The sequence below is a fragment of the Cygnus atratus genome, chromosome 24 (genome assembly GCF_013377495.2).
Source record: "Cygnus atratus isolate AKBS03 ecotype Queensland, Australia chromosome 24, CAtr_DNAZoo_HiC_assembly, whole genome shotgun sequence".
Classification (NCBI taxonomy): Eukaryota; Metazoa; Chordata; class Aves; order Anseriformes; family Anatidae; genus Cygnus; species Cygnus atratus.
This window is the reverse complement of record NC_066385.1, coordinates 5114146-5131761: the sequence shown is the minus strand read 5'-3', so window position 1 is coordinate 5131761 and position 17616 is coordinate 5114146. Positions and strand designations below refer to the sequence as shown.

At 46.0% G+C, this 17616-nt stretch overlaps 1 protein-coding gene across 1 annotated transcript; it reads left to right on the top strand.

Annotated features, from left to right (window-relative positions):
• The first annotated feature begins 1538 nt into the window (after nucleotides 1-1538).
• MAPK13 (mitogen-activated protein kinase 13) lies at nucleotides 1539-14320 on the top strand. Its single transcript, XM_035561522.2, has 12 exons — nucleotides 1539-2133; nucleotides 6087-6216; nucleotides 6592-6650; nucleotides 7774-7882; nucleotides 9045-9074; nucleotides 9519-9566; nucleotides 10514-10628; nucleotides 10994-11065; nucleotides 11566-11645; nucleotides 12106-12184; nucleotides 13474-13650; nucleotides 14018-14320. Exons 1-12 carry the CDS (start codon nucleotides 2015-2017, stop codon nucleotides 14095-14097), a joined length of 1098 nt encoding a protein of 365 aa, XP_035417415.1. The 5' UTR covers nucleotides 1539-2014; the 3' UTR covers nucleotides 14098-14320.
• The last annotated feature ends 3296 nt before the right edge of the window (nucleotides 14321-17616 follow it).

Sequence of the window (17616 nt, the reverse complement as noted above, 5' to 3'; positions counted from 1 at the left end):
CAGGCCTTGATAAAACAAGGTGGTTTGTGTTGATCCAGGTCAGGTAGCTGGCATCCACAGCTTGGACGCTTTCCTGTTCCAGAGCTGTACAGCAGTTGATTCAAATAGGCCCAAAGGAAATGATTTTTTTCCTTAACTATATGGAAACTGCTTTTGTTTGGTTTCTGCTTGCCGTGGTACAAACTGAAGGAAAAAATCCTAAGCAAGACTTCTTACTTGTTATGTACTTTTTTTTTTCTTTTTGGGGGGGGGGGGGGGGGGGGGGGGCGGAGAATCCAGAATCCTAATTCCTGAGTGTGCTTAGTTACAATACATCCTCATTAATAACAGATACTAAAATCAGTGAGAGGTGAACTGGGGGAAAAAAACTCCAACCTCCATCTACAAAATCTAATGAGTTAAGGTTTCCTAATCTAATGACTTAAGGTTTCCTATTTGATTTGAATTGGTCATTTAAATTAATTCATCCTACTACAGCCAAGACATGTCTTAGATATTTAGAACTCCTTAATTGCGTGCTGATTAGCTATGTGTGCATGCATAGTTGAGCAAGAGTTCTGTGCTTATGAAATTACAAATGAGTTGCATGTTTGCTTATGTACCAGCAGTTTCTGCTGTAACACCTCTTGCTCACAGGTGTATTTATAGAACCAAGCCAATCTTTGATTTATTTCCTTACCATACTGTTGCTATAGCCGGATTTATTTGCATGTGCATGCATAAGCAAAGTTAAAACTACCAACACCCTGCCCCTGGTTTGTTTTATAAAGCTGCAGACCTCACCATTGCTATCTGAGGAACGTAAGGGCCAACTCTAATGTGTTACAGCAGTTGCCTGTAACCAGGTAAAATGAATCCTCCCTAAAACCTTGACGGTGCATTTTCCGTAATTCCTATTAGCAGGTCGTAGTCCTGCTGCACAGACGCACTCAAAGCAGGGCCACCTTTACGGATGGCAGGCGCTCAGCTGGTAGAAGATGTGAGCAGAGTTGAGGGCTGGCAGGGTCCAGCACGGTGAGCTGCTGGGCTGGCTCGTTAAGGCACAACTTAGTCACTTCCTCTGTGTGCAGGATGCACCTTCAGAGCCCCACTTGGGCATCTAAAGTCAAAGCAGAGCGTGGAGGCACTCCCTGCATACCAGGAGAGGACGACCTCGTGTAGGCTGCCTGGGTTTACTGCTCTGTCACTGTGCCGGAAGGCGCAGCAGCAAACTCGGGTTTTGTGCTGTCCAGGGGCACCTGGGATGGGGTCAGACCTGCTGCAGGGAAGGAAACCAGACCCAGCCAAGCCTCAGGCACCTGCAGGTCTTAGAATGGTTCCTGAATGTCCTTGCTGCGGTCACCTGGATGAAGGTGGAGAAGCTCAGCCAGCCCTCGTCTGCTGGGAAACCAAGCCGAGAGCTTGGAGAAAATCACCATCGCCTCCTCGCTCTTTGGTGGATTTAACACCCTGTTGTTCTTTGCGAGCCTGGCGCTGTCCTCCACCAGCTGGAAAGAACATCCCTCTTGTCTGACGAGGCGCTGTGGCTTGTCCTCCGCATCAAACGTGACCCCGGATTCCCCGGCTCCACAAGTCCTTACTCATCCGAGCGGTGATCTCACGAGACCCCCTCCGAGTCCCACGAAGGCATTTCGCGGCGCGTGCCGGCGGATGGCTGCTGTCCCAGACCGAAACACGAGAGGCGAGGCCGGGTGAGCGTGAGGCTCTGCGCCGTGGCCAGAGGTGTGTCTGCCGTGGGGCTCGCTGCTCCCTGTGCCGATAGGAGCGTCCAGAAATACCTGCACACGGCCGAGGCGTGTCTGGAAACCTGATGCCTCATCGCAGCCGATGTGGAGGCGGAGGGAGGAGGGCCGAAAGACATGTCCCTTCACGCTCACAACAGCTGAACACGGAGAAGGAAACTCACTAGAGTCCTTCTTACCGGCACTGAAGGCCTTGGTGTCCCTGTCTCACCCCAGAAGCCTTGCTGTATTCCAGTACTCTGGGGGGGTGGCAGTCCCGCACCCGCCGGGCGATGAACATCGCAAGGAGACGAGGCTTTTACAGACAGGAACTCAACAAAACCGTCTGGGAGCTGCCCAGGAGATACACGTCCCTCCACCCGGTGGGGTCCGGGGCATACGGCTCCGTCTGGTGAGTGGGGAGCAGCAAGGGGCGCATAGGGGGTGCTCAAAGCATTCCTCCGGGGGGGAGCAAGGAGGTGCCTTTCGGCACCCCTCCATTACGAAGGGGCATTTGCATGCGTGATGGAGGTGGTTTGTCTGCTGCCCGGCACGGGTTGCTCGAAGAAAATGGACCTGTTTCCTCCTGCGGTTGCCCGAGGTGGGCGGTAGGGAGAGGTCTGAACCCGAGCCCACCTCTGCAGCATCCGTTCCGTGGCGGTGGGAGCGGGACGGGCAGCCCTCGCCCAGCAGCTGGAGCAGCAGGTAGGCAGGGCTGCCAGGCGTGCCGAGCAGCTGGGTATGACCTCGGGTCAGGGAGCTCCTCAGCTTGCCGTGGTCTTGAGCTTGGATTAAGGGAGGATTTCTGTCCAGCAGCAAGGGGGAAAAAAAAATACCTAGGTATCTGAAAGCAGTTTGTGAAGGGTAAAAGAGCTGGGTGCTGGAACAAAGCACCAAGCCTCCGGGGACAGGGGTGGCTGTGGCAGTTCAAGGCAGCTGATTTTGGCCTGCCTAGGGAAAGCAGCTGGGTGGTACAGCCCCCAATTCTGCTTCCAGTTTGAGCTCATAAAACAGAAAGTATTGTAAACTAGGATCCGTAACAGCCTGGGACTTCCTTCCTGGCTGATAGGAATCCTCATCGTACAAGAGAGTAGTGCGAGCCCCTGCTAATTACATGGGCAAAGGTGCCGATAGTGAAAGCAAGCAGAAGTCGGATCTTGCTTTATGCTGGTGAATTGGAGGAGACTGATGACTTTTAGAAAGGTTGAACTTGAAGCAGCCCACTGATAGCATGTGAATGCAGCCCTTGTTGCATAACGTGATGAGTTTAAAAAAAAAAAAACAACCACCAGGAGGTGTGTCCCCTCTCCTGGGTGTTGGGCAAAGTGCCTCTCCTGGGAGGAATCCCAAAACCCCGGGGCCTAAGTTCTGTCTTTGTCCCCTGGCTGCCTATTTTACAGCACACAAAGAGACACCAAATGTTTCTTTCCCCACTTTGCTGTTCGTGTGCAAGGTGGGCTTCTGAGACACTTAAATGAGTCCAGCAAACTCCAGCAGCAAGACTGAACTTCACTTTTTTATATTTGCACTGTGTTTTCTGGTCTTTATAATAAAATAAAGCAGGAAGACTAAAAGAAAATAAAAATGGGTGAGTCATAGGAAAAAAAAAAAAGACAAATCCCTCCAAATCCTTCTTGACCACCAGGAAAAACAAAAAAAAGAGAGAAAAAAACAGCAGTAAGAAAAATCTTTTACTGGACCCTGTGCAGACCTCAGCTGGTCTGAAGAATCTCAGGGAGGGATGGATGTGTTAAAACAGACCCAGGGTAGAGGGGGGCATTATTATGGCATGGACAGTGCTTGGCAGAGTGGCATTGGTGTTGATTCATGTACAAAGAACAAGTAGAAGCATGTGGAGTTAGGATTTGCTGTCCTCTGCTGGGAATTGCTAGGAAGCTTTTCTAGCACAGCATTTTCGGAGCAGCCAGCTTCTGCATGTCCTTGAGCTAATTCAGGAAAACCAGCAAATGCTCGTTTCTTCCCTCGTTAATTCTGCTGAAATCCGTAGCGATTTTGTAATTGCGGGAGGAGTTTTCTGCCACCCCCAACGCTGCTCTTCCCAGCCAAAGTGGGGACCTGGCTCTGCCCGTCCGTGGCTGTGGGCACGGCGTGCTGCGCCCCGGGTCCCACGGGTGCGGCGGTGTCACCGTCACCTGCAGGCCTGCGCGGCGCACGCGGGACCTCGCCTCCAGGTTGTCCTTGGCGTCATCCTGCGCTTCCAGCTACTCATTAAACCGATGCTGGGAAGCACGTTGTGGGCTCACCCCAGCTCTGTCAGCAGAATTAACTCTTAACTATGTCTTATGGCGAGGGTGAAAGTAACGCTGTTTATGTGGGGCAGGCTGAAGCTACGGCACTCACACTCTCCTGCGTTGAGTGGTGGGGTTAGATATGTGCTCTGTAGGGCAGGTGTTGGGACAGCAGGTCAGAACGTGCGCTCTGAGGTTAGGAAGAGTGCCTTGGATCTGCAGAAGGTGTTTGTGAGGTCTCAGTCCCTTCCTCTTAATTTGCTTGCTCCTTGGAGAATTTTTACACTGTGCTGCCATTTCTGCCAACGCCTGCTGATGTCCTAATGAAAATGAGACAATCTCCCCTTCCCTCTCAAGATATCCTATGTGATCTTTAGCGCTGAAGCTGCCTGGCATAGCTGTTCCAGCACTTCCTTTGCTTTTTTCAGCTGACTAGACTGACAAAATCGCAGTCATACTGAAGCTCTCAAAGGATGTGTCTGCTCTCATCACCAATAACTGAGAGCAGCTGGAAGGGACCTTAGTGGCCAGGAGCAGGAAGATTGCCTTATGGTACCGGAGATGTTGTCTCTGCTTGCTAGATCAGAGCTGTTGGTAAGCTGAACCACTGAAGGCCACACCACAACTGATTACTTGGGGCTGACAATCGGAGAAAGCTGTTTAACAGACTTCCAAGGTTTGCACCAAGGAATAATAACCCTTCCTTGGTATTAAACCAAAGGGGAAACCAGGCTGAGCAGGATATTTCCACCTCTCCTATTGCATGTCTGCCCTAAACCCAGCAGAATGCACCATTTGACTGCGTTATTATGTGGTGTTTTCTGGATTATGCCACTCATAAAGCCTTGCCTCTGAGCGATGGCCCTGGAGGTCACGGTAGCGCTGTCTCTGCTTTATGGTACCAGCCCTTTCTAGACTCGGGTCCTCCGAGTGCCTGGAAGGAGCAGTGGATGGAGCCTGGAGGTCTGGGACCGTGGTGGAGGTCAATCAAGCATCTCTTCGGGAAAAAAAAAAAACAGGAGAGAGGTGTGTGCGAGGCTGGAGGATGCCAGCATTCGTGCGGGCTTGGTTATGCTGTGCCACTAAAAGCTGTGGAACTGAGCATGCTGATTTATAGCCCTTTGGTGTCCCTGTGAAAGAAGGAATTACAAAACTGCTCTGGAAAGCCCACAGTGAGGTTTGGCACAGAAAGCCCTTTCTTCATCTGGTTGCCTCTTGGAGGGTTCGAGGAGGGGCTGAGGCACCAAGGTGTAATGAGGTGTGCTGACACTCCCCTCAGTGTCCCTGGAAAACACCACCAAGAATCCTGAAGACAACCTGAGGATGTCCCTCCCTTATCTGGTGAAATCCGGATCCTGCTTTGCAATCTGATTACAGAGCCTCGAAAAGAAGAGTGTGTGTCACAGGATCACCCAATCCAGCTGCAGACAGTAAATGTGATCAGAGAGAATAACACGTCATGTCTCCAGCTATGGCTCTTGCACCATGTTTCCATGAGCTCATGAGCAGAATCTCATTTTCAGCCAGACCTGCTTTTATACGGAAGCATATGTAGAGCATCAAAGATCTTTAGTGCTGGGGACTTAATTCTAGTAGCTTGCATTTTTAGCATTTGACAGCCTGTTTTTGCTCCAGAAAACAGCAAGGAAGGCTGACGTACCTTTAACAGCAACTTCCAAGCAGATGGCAAAGAGGAAATTGCTTTATTCCCTTATCTCCATGACTTAGTAAAGGAGAAGGCAGAACTAGAAACAATCCTGACTTTTAACCATTTGTGTTTCCTTCTTCTCACTGCTCTGTTAGCTCCAGCTCATTGCTGCAGGTTAGAGGAAATGTTAAAGGGAGTAAAGACTGCCCACTGATGCTTTGCTTGGTATCCTGTCTAGTCCTCCAAAAAGCATGGGCTGTGTTCTGCAAACCCAAGTAATACAGTGGAAAAATCTGCGTATAGAGCTTCACTGAGTTCCTCTGCCAGCATGGAAAGATCAAGGGGCCTTTTTTTTTTTTTTTCTGTGAGGTCCAGAATTAGCTCTTTGCTAGAAGGGAACTTGTTAAAACACATGTTTTTTAAGACACATTTGCATAGTCAGAACTGTTTTTTATTCATCTGCTGCAGTTCAGCCATAGACAAGAAGACAGGAGAAAAAGTGGCCATCAAGAAGCTATGCCGCCCGTTCCAGTCGGAGATCTTCGCCAAGAGAGCGTACAGAGAGCTCATGCTGCTGAAGCATATGCAACATGAGAACGTAAGTAGCTGTTTTTCTTCCTGCTAAAGCAAAGGAAACTTTCTTGCCACTTGGGAGCAAGCCTTCTGTGGTGGCAGCACCTTAGTTTTGATTGAGACATCTCAAAAGTTGGCGTGTGCAGGCAGTCTCAGGACTTAACTGCTGCTTGCCTACTGTGCCCAGTTGGCACCAGGCTTAAGCAGATGTGTAATGGGTGCTCCTGAGTATTAGTAAGAAGAGAAGTAGCTGCGTAGCATAGCAAAGAATCCTCAGATTCCTCACGTAGAGTTCTCAGTGCTCGCAGACGTGCATGTGCCAGTGCAGAGCTGCTACCTGTGTCCCACGTGCACAGCAAATGCTTTCCAGGCTTAAATTTGGACTTCTCTTATCCATCAGGTCATTGGGCTGCTTGATGTCTTCACCTCTGCTCCTTCCTACCACGGATTCCAGGACTTGTAAGTGTGGAGTTTGTGTTTACTCTGTCTAGACGTGATCACTGCCCTAGACACCTGCAGGCTTAGCAGCAGAGTAGCGTATGGTGTTGAGGTGCAGCTCAACAGACTAATTTGAAAAGGGGCAGACTAAAGCCAGACATCCCCAAGTAACAAGGAGAATCAAAAGCAGAGGTCAGTTCTTATGGCTAAAACCCCACATAAATAGATCACATGCCGTGTTCACAGCTGGGAGAATGCCCCATAGACAGACCGACATAAGTAACTGAGGCATTACATTCCATGGCATATCACATGTGGCATGATCCATGCTAATGCTCTGGCTGTGTGACTGCTAACTAAGAGGCTGGAGTCAGAATGGGAGAAGTATTGCTCATCAGTCCCTGGGATAACTAAACTGAGAATTTCCAAGATTTTTTTTTCACCTTGATTCTGGATGCTTTTTTTGTTTGTGTAGCTCTTTTTTATGTTGATGTTCCGTTTCCCTCAGTGTTGATGGTCAGGTTGGACGAGTCCATGAGTTGTTTTCACTTCCCCATCCTTGGGCGCTAGCAGCATGCACCTGGGTTTGGATTTGCAGCTGATGGCTGGATATTTAGCAGCCTGCACAAAATGTGTCTGACAGTTCTCAGAGCAGTTCCTGCTGGAGGACTGGCAACCAACTAGCACCCTCAGCAGGCAGGCCAAAGGCTGAAGGAACCTTGATGTTGTCTTCCAAGGCACAGCCGAAGAATATTATAAAAATAAATCTGGTAGCCAACGCAGCAGTTTTGCAAGACTCTTTAAAGCTGAACAGGATGTTTCAGCTACCAGATGGTGTAAGGCCATCTGGAATTGAACAGCTAAAGTCTAAAGTAAACTGTTTCAGTATTGTTAAGGTTTGCAAGATCCTTGTTTTTAGTTGATGTCAGGTATCTGATTTGAGGGAAGGAGAGCAATTTTCAGAGCAGGTAGAAATCCTAGCATCGCTACAGGCTATGCTAGTTAGCTAGGACCATAGTCACAACTACTCCTTTCAGTTGCAGTAAGTTACACAGCCACAGGAAACAAACAAGTGAGAACAAGGCCAGCCTGGTTCCCTATGTTTTTTCTTCTAGACTTAGGGCCTTGTCTTACTGCCTTTTAGCTACCTGGTGATGCCATACATGCGGACAGATTTACAAAAGATCATGGGACATGAATTCAGTGATGAAAAGATCCAGTACCTGGTCTACCAAATGCTGAAAGGGTTGAAGGTAGGTGGGTCTGGAGAAATGACGACAAGGCTGGGGCATCAGCAGATTTAGTGACTCACTGCAGCTCCTCTACAAGTAGATCTTGCTCTGTGTCACCTCTGGGCTGACCATAATAAACCCCCCTTCCAGCATTGTCTTGGAAGACTTGGGGGTTTTATTGCGTGCACTGAGAACAGGTAATTGCTATTGAACTACTCTTGTTCCAGTACACATCAATCAAAATTACTGTTCTTTCACACTAGTCAATCAGGTATTGAAACTACAGCAGTTAGAGCTTATGATGGTTTCTCCACGACATTGGTCGCGTCACTGACTTGCCAAAACCCTTAGCAAAGCTCTGCACAGAAAGTACGGGGCTGGGAGCAAACGGAATTCTGCTGAACTTCCCACACAGGCCCTCAGTGGAGAAGAGGGAGGGAATGATTTTGTGTTCAATACAATAAGGAATGTGCTTGTTTTTAAGAGCCTCTGAGAGAACAGAAAGTAATCACTTCAAACCCTGAAATGTAAGGATAGTATCTTAATACTACTACCCTCTGTAATACCCTTCCCCTAAAGTCAGAGCAGTGGTTTAAAGGCGTTAATGAATTCACCCTAATAACACCTTTCCCCAGATCACTGTTATCTTGAGTTTAAATAAAGGGGGGAAACGATACACAAAAGGCTTAACTGGTGTGATAAAAGTCACAAAGTCAGTTTTTGCAACTCTAATTTGATTTCCAATTTCGTTAATTTTTTTTTTCACATGGATTATCACTCAAAACAGAAGTTCTCTTGTCATCTACTGAACATGTTCTTATCTGTAATCTTGATGCTTTTGTTTTGATAGTTTAAGCTATTAGTTTACTTGCTGTAAGGAACTATTGCTCCATACCTCCTCTTCTTCTCTATGCCTCTTCTTTATAGTAGTAATATAACTGCAAATACTGTCAGAAATTCAGTGTGGATTTCATATCGCTGCCAGGCAGCCTTCTCCTACCAGCCATCGTTCCTCCTGTGATTGTGGGTTTTATTTGGGGTCATGCACTGAGGGCCGGGGACTTGCAGCAGGTTCCAGGGTTGTGTTCTCAACAAGTTCTTGTTTGTAGCTCTCATTTCTCTGTGGGAGAAAAGAAAGTCTTATCTGCTGTTGATCACATTGTGGCTCCTCTTTTTATTGCAGTATATTCATTCTGCCGGAATCATCCACAGGGTGAGTTCATGTGCACTGTTATTCTGATTTTGTCTGTTTAGGAGAAACTCAGCTTGGTCATAAAGCTAACAAATTCCTGAACATTATTTCACTAATAGCCTCATCTGCTCTAAGTTCTCTCTAGCGTCCTCCCTCTTTTTCCCTCCTGTGCCCTGTGCTTGTTTGTATTTGCTCTCTCAGCTGTGCAGCATTTTGAGGAAATGCTGTATTTTCTGATAAGCTGTGAAGCATTTTATGGTTTTTGAATGAAAACTGCTTCAGGAAAAAGCAGGAAAAAGTCTCTTTAATATAAACCTATACAGTAGGCATGTTGTCTTTGCTGCGTTGATATTGGACTCGGGATGTTATGGGAAACTATCCAAAGTGAACTGAGGTTTGACTAAGGCTCGTGTTGATGAGCTGCAAATCAAAACATCGGTATTATTCTGATCTTGTCTGTTTTAGGACTTGAAGCCAGGCAACCTGGCTGTGAATGAAGACTGCCAGCTAAAGGTAGGTGAAAAAGCACTGCATTGTAGCATTAGATTGCTGATGAACTGCTCTGCGAGCAGGAATCCTGACATTTGGGCGTCATCACGTTTCCTCTTGCGTTCTGAGACTTGATTCAGGGTACTTCATTACACAGTGCTTCTAGTCAGTGGGAAATACTCACCTGCTTATGCAACTTGCTGAATCAGGGCCCAAGACTTGGAATGAACATCCTGTCACTGTAATTCCAGCTGCATTGAAGTTCATAATGACTTCCTAAATAAATTCAATACTTCTGAGCAACGCTTGTGTTAGGTGAACGATCCCTGAAGGATAGCTGGATACAACCACAGTTACCCCTTGGTTCCCATGGACTAGCACCTGAAACATGGTGGCTGTGATTCTAGACAAAATTATTTTCAGTATTGCTCTGAAGGGACTGCTTACAGCTCACTGGTGTGATGGTCTAGCATGTGTTTTCTGTAATGTATATTACAGGGAGTGGCTCCGTTGCCTGTAAAGGTTGGGTCAAGCCATGTTCATCTCCAGTACTGAGGGAGAGGTCATCTCCTGTCAGCTGCAGGGTGTTTTTATAGGAAACGGTGAGTCGTAATGGCCTGTGAGCATGCCTTGGCCTCAGGTTCTAGAAGTCTAAACTCTGAGATTTTTAAATTGACTTAAGCTACAAGAAAGGAAGTGACCTTCCCGGTAGCACATGACAGAGATCCTTTCCACAGGGTCTCCCCAGGACAACTGGTTTTGCAGCTGGCTTGCAATTTACAGTGGAATTAAGACAAACCTGTTAGTTCTTTGAACCATCCCATGAGTGGTTTTGGTGTAGTTAGAACTTCATTATTATCTGATTGGATCTGCTTCATTTCTTCTTAGAAGCAGATCCTCAGTTGCCTGTAGGATTTCTCTTTTTTTTCTTTCCTGCCCTTCCTTCTTTCTCTTGCTTTGGTGAACTGCAGATCTTGGACTTTGGTTTGGCAAGACATGCTGATGCTGAGATGACCGGCTACGTGGTTACACGCTGGTACAGAGCTCCAGAAGTCATTCTGAACTGGATGCATTACAACCAGACAGGTGAGTTGCATTGCTTCAGTTATGTGACTGTCTTGTGACAAATCCCAAGATCCCTCTGTCATGCCTGTGTCAAATCTCATAATCCACCAGATGTTCTTGCTCTTTATCATCAGTGTCCCCTGGAGCACTGCTCTGCTCCAGTCATACAGTCCCAGCTGCACTAATCCCAAAGCTATTGCCTGGGGGAAGCGATGAAAGCAAAGATTTTAGCAGCATAGAAAAGACAGGGGAGGGTGGAAAATGGGAGTGAAATTGAAATCAGTGACTGTTGAGGACTGAAAAAGCAGGCAACAGCTCCTGTAATCCTTGCTTCCTAAAAGCTGTCATTCTCTTTTTTTCTTTTCTCTCTCTTTCTCCCCAAACAGTGGATATCTGGTCTATCGGTTGCATCATGGCAGAAATGCTGACTGGGAAAACGCTGTTTAAAGGAAAAGATTGTATCCTTTCAAACTGAACCTTTTCCCTTCGGGGCAATGTGTGAAAGGGCTTTTATGAATGAGGCTACTGAGGGAAATCGGTGGTGGCCTGGTTTACTAAGAGGTAATCACAGGGGACCAGTGGGGTCTTTTTGGTGAGGAAAACAGAGACAAGATAGGAGGGGGCAGAGCCACCCTTAGAAATACACCGCTGTGCTGGCCACATACACCATACATCAGCAGTCTAAACTGCTGATTCCCACAGCCTCATGCCCAAGCCCTTGCATATCCCTCAAACCTATGGGCATAGGCCTTGGTAGAATTGTGCCAGAACTCCTTGTTGATGAAAATTGCATTCCGGGAAAAGAGCTCTTTTTGCCCGTGTAATGAGTCTTTGCTTGTGTGGCTTTGCTGGGTTTGTATCACACCCTGCTCAAAGCTGTTGCTGGTCCTGGGACGCTGCTGGGTGGAGTCCAGGGCTTGATCCTAGAGGATAGATGATCTTTAACACAGCCTACCAGACCTAGATCAACTGACTCAGATCCTGAAAGTAGTGGGGTATCCAGGAGAAGACTTCGTGGAGAAACTGGAGGACAAAGCGGTAAGCACGTTCAGTGTGGCTGTTCATGTCTTGCTGCCAGAGGTGTGGAGAGGTGCTGCTTTTATAGCAGGCACGTGAACAGGAGAGACAGCAGTCTCTCCTCCTGACAGCAATGATGTTTCTTAGTGATGCATCTGATGTATTGGACTTCAGTGCTTTGCATTAAGAACTGGTATGGATTGTAGGGGCTGGGCATTAGGACTCCTAAGTGAGGTGCCTAACACACCAGCAAACTACATCCCTCCTCTGTTCTGCAGCTTGGCTGTTCTTAAAGCATGAATACTTCTGTGTCTCAGTTGATAGAATTTGTTCCTCACAAACTGATCACTGAAATGACATCTGAGATAATTTGCTGTTCTCTTCTAAGTAATGAGACCCAAGAGCTCTATTTTACCACCCATTTACTCACACATGTCCAGTTGCAGTAAATGCATGTGCTGTGCTTTCCTTTCTCTTTCAGGCTAAGAGTTATATCAAGTCCCTTCCCAAAATGCCCAAGAAGGATTTATCTGTGCTTTTCCCCAAAGCCAATCCCCAGGGTAAGTAATCTTGAGCATTTCTCACAAGTTTTCACAGCTGGAAATGAGCTGGGCTGACCGCCATAGCTGCAGTTTAGTTGCTCCTCTTTCTCAGAACTTCTTACTACTTCCTCCTTTGCAGGTTGTGTGCCCACAGGAGGCTGCCCTCCCCAGGGCTAATATGTATGAATTAAAAGCAAAACAATTTTTTATTGGCACTGCTGTGTCAGTGGTCTGTTACTGGCCATCTACTTTTTCGGGTTTGGTTTTTAATTTTAAAAGGACGCAGTCTGTAGCATACAACTTCTAAGGAAGAGGTGGACTTCAGACTCTCGTATTAACAAGCCAGAAGAGTGTGCTGTCTTAACAAACTTGATGTCTAGGTTGCAGGATGCAAATTATAGGATTAGACCAGTTGTATGTAGTTGTATTCAACTACACCTTCAGCTGCACTTGGTACGAGAGTTGGGATGAATTTTGGCTGATACTGGCTTTGAGAGCTTATTGCTTGTAGCAAAGCAGATGATATTATGATTAGGAATATTTCAATGAGGCTCTTTTTTTTTTTTTTCCCAGCCCCACATCCAAGGCATTGCAGGTTTTGCTAAAGTGCTGAGAGAGCCCCAAAGTCCACTCAAGTAAAATTTCTTCCTGGGGGAATTGCACAGTTCAGATCATAGCTGCCTGTTGAACACCTGTACCTTTTGGTACTCGACAGGTAGCTGGAACATGCAGTTTTCACTGTAGAAATTGATCTACAGGTAGCTCTTTCCCCAAGTAGATTACAAATGAGAGTAAAACTCTTCTAAAAGGTGAGAAGAAAGCGTTATTAAGCTATTAAAACCAAGTCAGAATGGGGCTAACAGGCAGTCAGTATCTTAGTCTCCTACCTTCCTGTTCACCAGGGATGTATAGATTTCTATATGGATTACCCATGCTAAGGCTATATTGAGTTGCAGGTGTCAGAGTGAAAGCAAATGACTGAAAAATATCTTGAAATTACTGGCTTGCTGTTTGTGTTCTTGCAGCTCCATCCATGCAGCAAGGCCTATCCATGACTAATTTGTTAACTTCTATACAATTTACACCTACACTTCTGTTAGTAAGTTACCCGAGGCTGCTGTTTGGCAGATTTTGCATCTCCGCTGACAGGAGCTCCATGCTGCCTAGGCCATGTTGAGGAATCTGTTTCATTTTCAGGTCTGGAAATGTATTACTGGAAACACTAGTCCTATCGCTTTCAGGGTTCATGCTCAGGATGCCTGTTCTCCATTGCATGCACTTAGCCATGTTCCTGTCTCCTCCTATAGCAGTGGACCTGCTTGACAAGATGTTGCAGCTGGATGTGGAAAAGCGCCTTACGGCCACAGAGGCATTGGCCCACCCGTATTTCGAACAGTTCCGAGACATCGAGGAGGAGACAGAAGCACAACAGTCCTATGATGATTCTCTGGAACATGAAAAGCTTTCGATAGAGGAGTGGAAAAGTAAGAAGTTTTTCTTTGAAGTCATGCCCCTGTCTAGCATGGGACTTTCCTGCCTCTTTCTCTGTTTCCTGTGAGCATGCTGAGTAAGGCTAGCTTAGCTGCGACTGCCCATTAATGCCTCGATGATGGCATGCATCTTCCTTTCCTTGCTCTTGCTTCTATGTATTCAGCAAAGATCTCTTCTGCCTCTGTCTCTTCACTCCTTTTTTGCCTCTCTGCTTTGTCTGACTCTCTCTCAGCTTGTACCTGCCATATCTTTTCAGATGAATGCTTCCTCTCTGCACATGTAACAGTCAAAGTTTCATTTGTGTCCTCTACAATCACACATGCTACTGATAATAACAATTATTTTGTTCTTTTTTTCAAGAGCACATTTACAAGGAGATCTTGTCCTTCAGTCCCATTGCACGGAAGGACTCAAAGAAGCGGAGTGGAATGTCGTTGTAGCAACTGGTGCAGCTGTGACTGGGTTTCACTTCTTGTGCTGGATGACAGATCGGATTTATTCCACGCTACCTCGCTCATAGCCATCGTTTGGCCTGTGGGACTTCTGTGTGTGTGAACACGAAGACGACACCACACTGTGGGCATTGGACTTTGTACTATGGAAGGGGGAACCATCCCCAAACAGTTTTCAACACTAAAGATAAATATATGTTCATTGAAATTTTGTGGGTGAATTTACCTCATGTTTCATCTTTTCTTCCCCATATTCCTCCAGCTGAGAAAGCAGGGCTTACGTTGCTCCTTTCTCATTATTCTTTCCAAGGACAAGTTTTAGCACTTTAAGAAAACGGTATATTTGCCTGGGAAGTGAGTCCAAAGCAAAACAGTAAATTGGGAAATTCAGCATAACGAGACTTTATCCAGTCTAACTTTGAACCTGTTCCCTTTCCCCGAGCAGTCAAAACAGCATCTGGCACAGTGAGGTTGCTGAGATGATGTAGGCTCCCAGGACACCATGGGAATCCAGTTGTTTGTGGACTCGGTCTCCCTTCAGAGCAGCTCTCAAACTTCTAACCTTGCCCTCTTCCCATCCACAAAACTCCTGGCTAGGGTGTTGCCTCCTCTGGGCAGCTGTTAGCTCCTCCTTTTTGCTCTGCTTCTCTCATCCCTGGGTTTTGATCCGTGCTGTCTCCTCCTTAGTGCCAGCTGCAAACACAACCTGGGAATTCAAGGCTGCTTTGCCACATTCACGGACCAGGCATCCCAAGGAGCTGGGTATCACCAAGTAGTCCTGCTGCCCTCACTTGGGCCTCTGCCTTTATGCTCAGCCTGGTTTCCTCAACGGTTCTGTCTTAGTGGGGCTTATCTCTCACTGAGCACTCTTTCCCTGGAGCTACCCTGCCTGCTGCAGGCTGCCTTTATCGCTCAGCAGGTCGGATATTTGGTTACACAGTCCACTGATGTGACCCCTCAATGTTCTCTTTCCCTCTGCTCTGAGGGATCAGTTAAACCTGGGATCTTTTGCTCCAGTCTTCTAAAAGAGCTGTTCATGCCTTAACATGAAGAGATATTCAAACTGATCATTTGGGAAATGTCTTAGCTGTCTTGTCAGTCCTAAGGCTCAGATCCCTGAGTAAGGGTCAAAAAGTTTATATAAAGGAGAAAAAAGCATAAAAATACATTGCTTGAACAATGTAGCATTAGCAGAAAGGAAAACACAATTCAGTGAGCACAAAAATAACTTCAGATACCTTAGTTTTGGAGTATCAGATTAGATCCTTCAGTCAGCATCCTTATAAATTGCATCTCAGAAAATCTTTTTCTACTATCATGCAAAAACTGCTGCAGGCTAAATAGCATCCTTGTAAATAAGAGCTTCACAGATGTCCTTTAGTGTACTTTCTTTCGTGAGGCTTTGTTTCTTATTTATATATGCAAATTTTAATTCATTCACTTTAGTGAGTAATTCGTGGTGGCTTCAAGAAATTGCCGCCTCTGAGACGCTCACCTGGAAATTTTTGATGTGTATGTGTCAGTATGTCCCAATCCACCAAATACACAGGTGTTTGATATGAACGTTATTATCATTAGAAGAGGAGAAATATGAAAAACAATTGCCAGAACAAAATAAGCGAATGGGATGTGAAAGTGACTTCACGCTTACTATAACTATGTAGGTTCTTGCTTTGGTGCCTGCTCTCATATAAGCTTCTAAATGCTTGTGCTTTAGAAATCAAGTGTAACTTATTGCTGGTGTGGGATATCTCAGGGAAAGCAGATGTGGATGGGTTGGTTTCTGAAAGGTAAGGTGACTCCAAGCTAGTTTCAAAGTCTGGTATTTTAGTTCCTTAAATTCCTGTCTCTCTGTGACAGCCCTCTTTCTAACTCAACAATCTTGTAGACACTAACTCTCTTTAGTCCTTTTGAAATATGTCCCGTATTTGCTTGCATAGCTTATTATAATGCTCTCTCTTCACCACTTGTATCTGAGGTGATGTTGTGATCCTTCAGTATTTGTGAGACCACACGACTGGATAGTGTTTTTTAAGAATTTTTCCCTTCTTCCTCTATTCCTAGAAGTTCTCATTGCTCATATGCTAAACAGTTAATTGCAGAGCTTCCTAAGTACTATAGGGACTTCAGAGCTGTTTATCCCCTTTCTGCAGTGCTACAGAATAGATTTTTCTCTGACAGGTCTTTATTCCTGCTCAAAATATGAATGAGTATGCCTCACCCCCACAAAAAAATCTTTAGATATGTATTAGGACGCCTCCCAGCCTGTCACATAGTCCCTTAAACACCATTTTGGTTAATAATCACATGGGAATGCTAATTGCTAAACCAAAACTGATAGAAGTACTTAAAAAAGACATCATTTTCTGCTGATTCTATGCTGAGCAGGATACAAAGGTACAGCCACTTTTAAAGAGTGATTCTCTAATAAGTCATCTACCTGCAGCTTTGCTATGGATGGAAATTGCTAATTTTCTTGAATGGACTGTAATAAACCTCTGGATAAGTTCCATGTGCCTACATATTAATGGTAGCATAGAGAAAAGCCTAAATAGTAATGGAGTTATGATTCATTCAGGTTAAGTATCTTATGATCTCACAGAGTCTGCACAGGAGTATAGACTTATGCAATCAGCCCCCTTTGCAGAGGTTTTCCTGAAATTCATCGAGTGTAAGGCTCACTAGCAGTAACAGAGCGAGTTTTATCAGATATAAAATGAGGTACAAAGTACGTACATGGATATAGATCTGTTTGGGACCCACATTTTTTCTCTACAACTGCAGGTGCTATCATTAGAGCTGCTTGGTTGCTGAAGTGCTGTACAGAATGGTTCTGGTGCTGCCCAGCTCTTAAATCTCTTGCCAGAGTATTCTGCCTGCACTTGACCTACAAAGGTTAAAAATATTACAAGTTACTTCAATCACTTTCCAAATCCTTTCCTGTAAATTGGTAGTTATGCACAGATCCACCCTGTGATCCAGAGGTGTGATACATGCAAGCACATCTGAACTAGCTTTAAGTAGGCTGGTGAGCTTGGTATTAATAGAACAAGCTGTAAAGTAGCAAGGAGCTCAGCATGTTAGCCTGTTAAATCTTCAGAACGTTTTGCAGCCTGTGCTGAATCTGGCCTACCTGCAGATCTGCTGCTTATTGGTATAGTCACCAGATTGTTCAGTGCTAGGCAGCTGCGATTGTTAGTTGTGATAACTTTGAACTACAGCATAAATATTTCCTTAGTTGGCATCTTCTGCCCTGTTGCGGTCAGACAGGTTCAGGTGGTTGTTCCAAAGTCCATCCCAGGGGATGTGTGCCGAGAGACCAGGGTCTTCTCTGTGCAAGAGCCCAGAGAACACGGTCCCTAGGGCTACGTGAATGTAGAAGGTACACGAGCTCAGTTATATATGCAATGTTTCTCCACTCTCCACCCCTTCTGTAGCTGCTGAGTCATTTTAGTTTGTTTTAGCCAGGACGTACACTTTCAGTACTCTTCTGATTTTCTTCTTTGC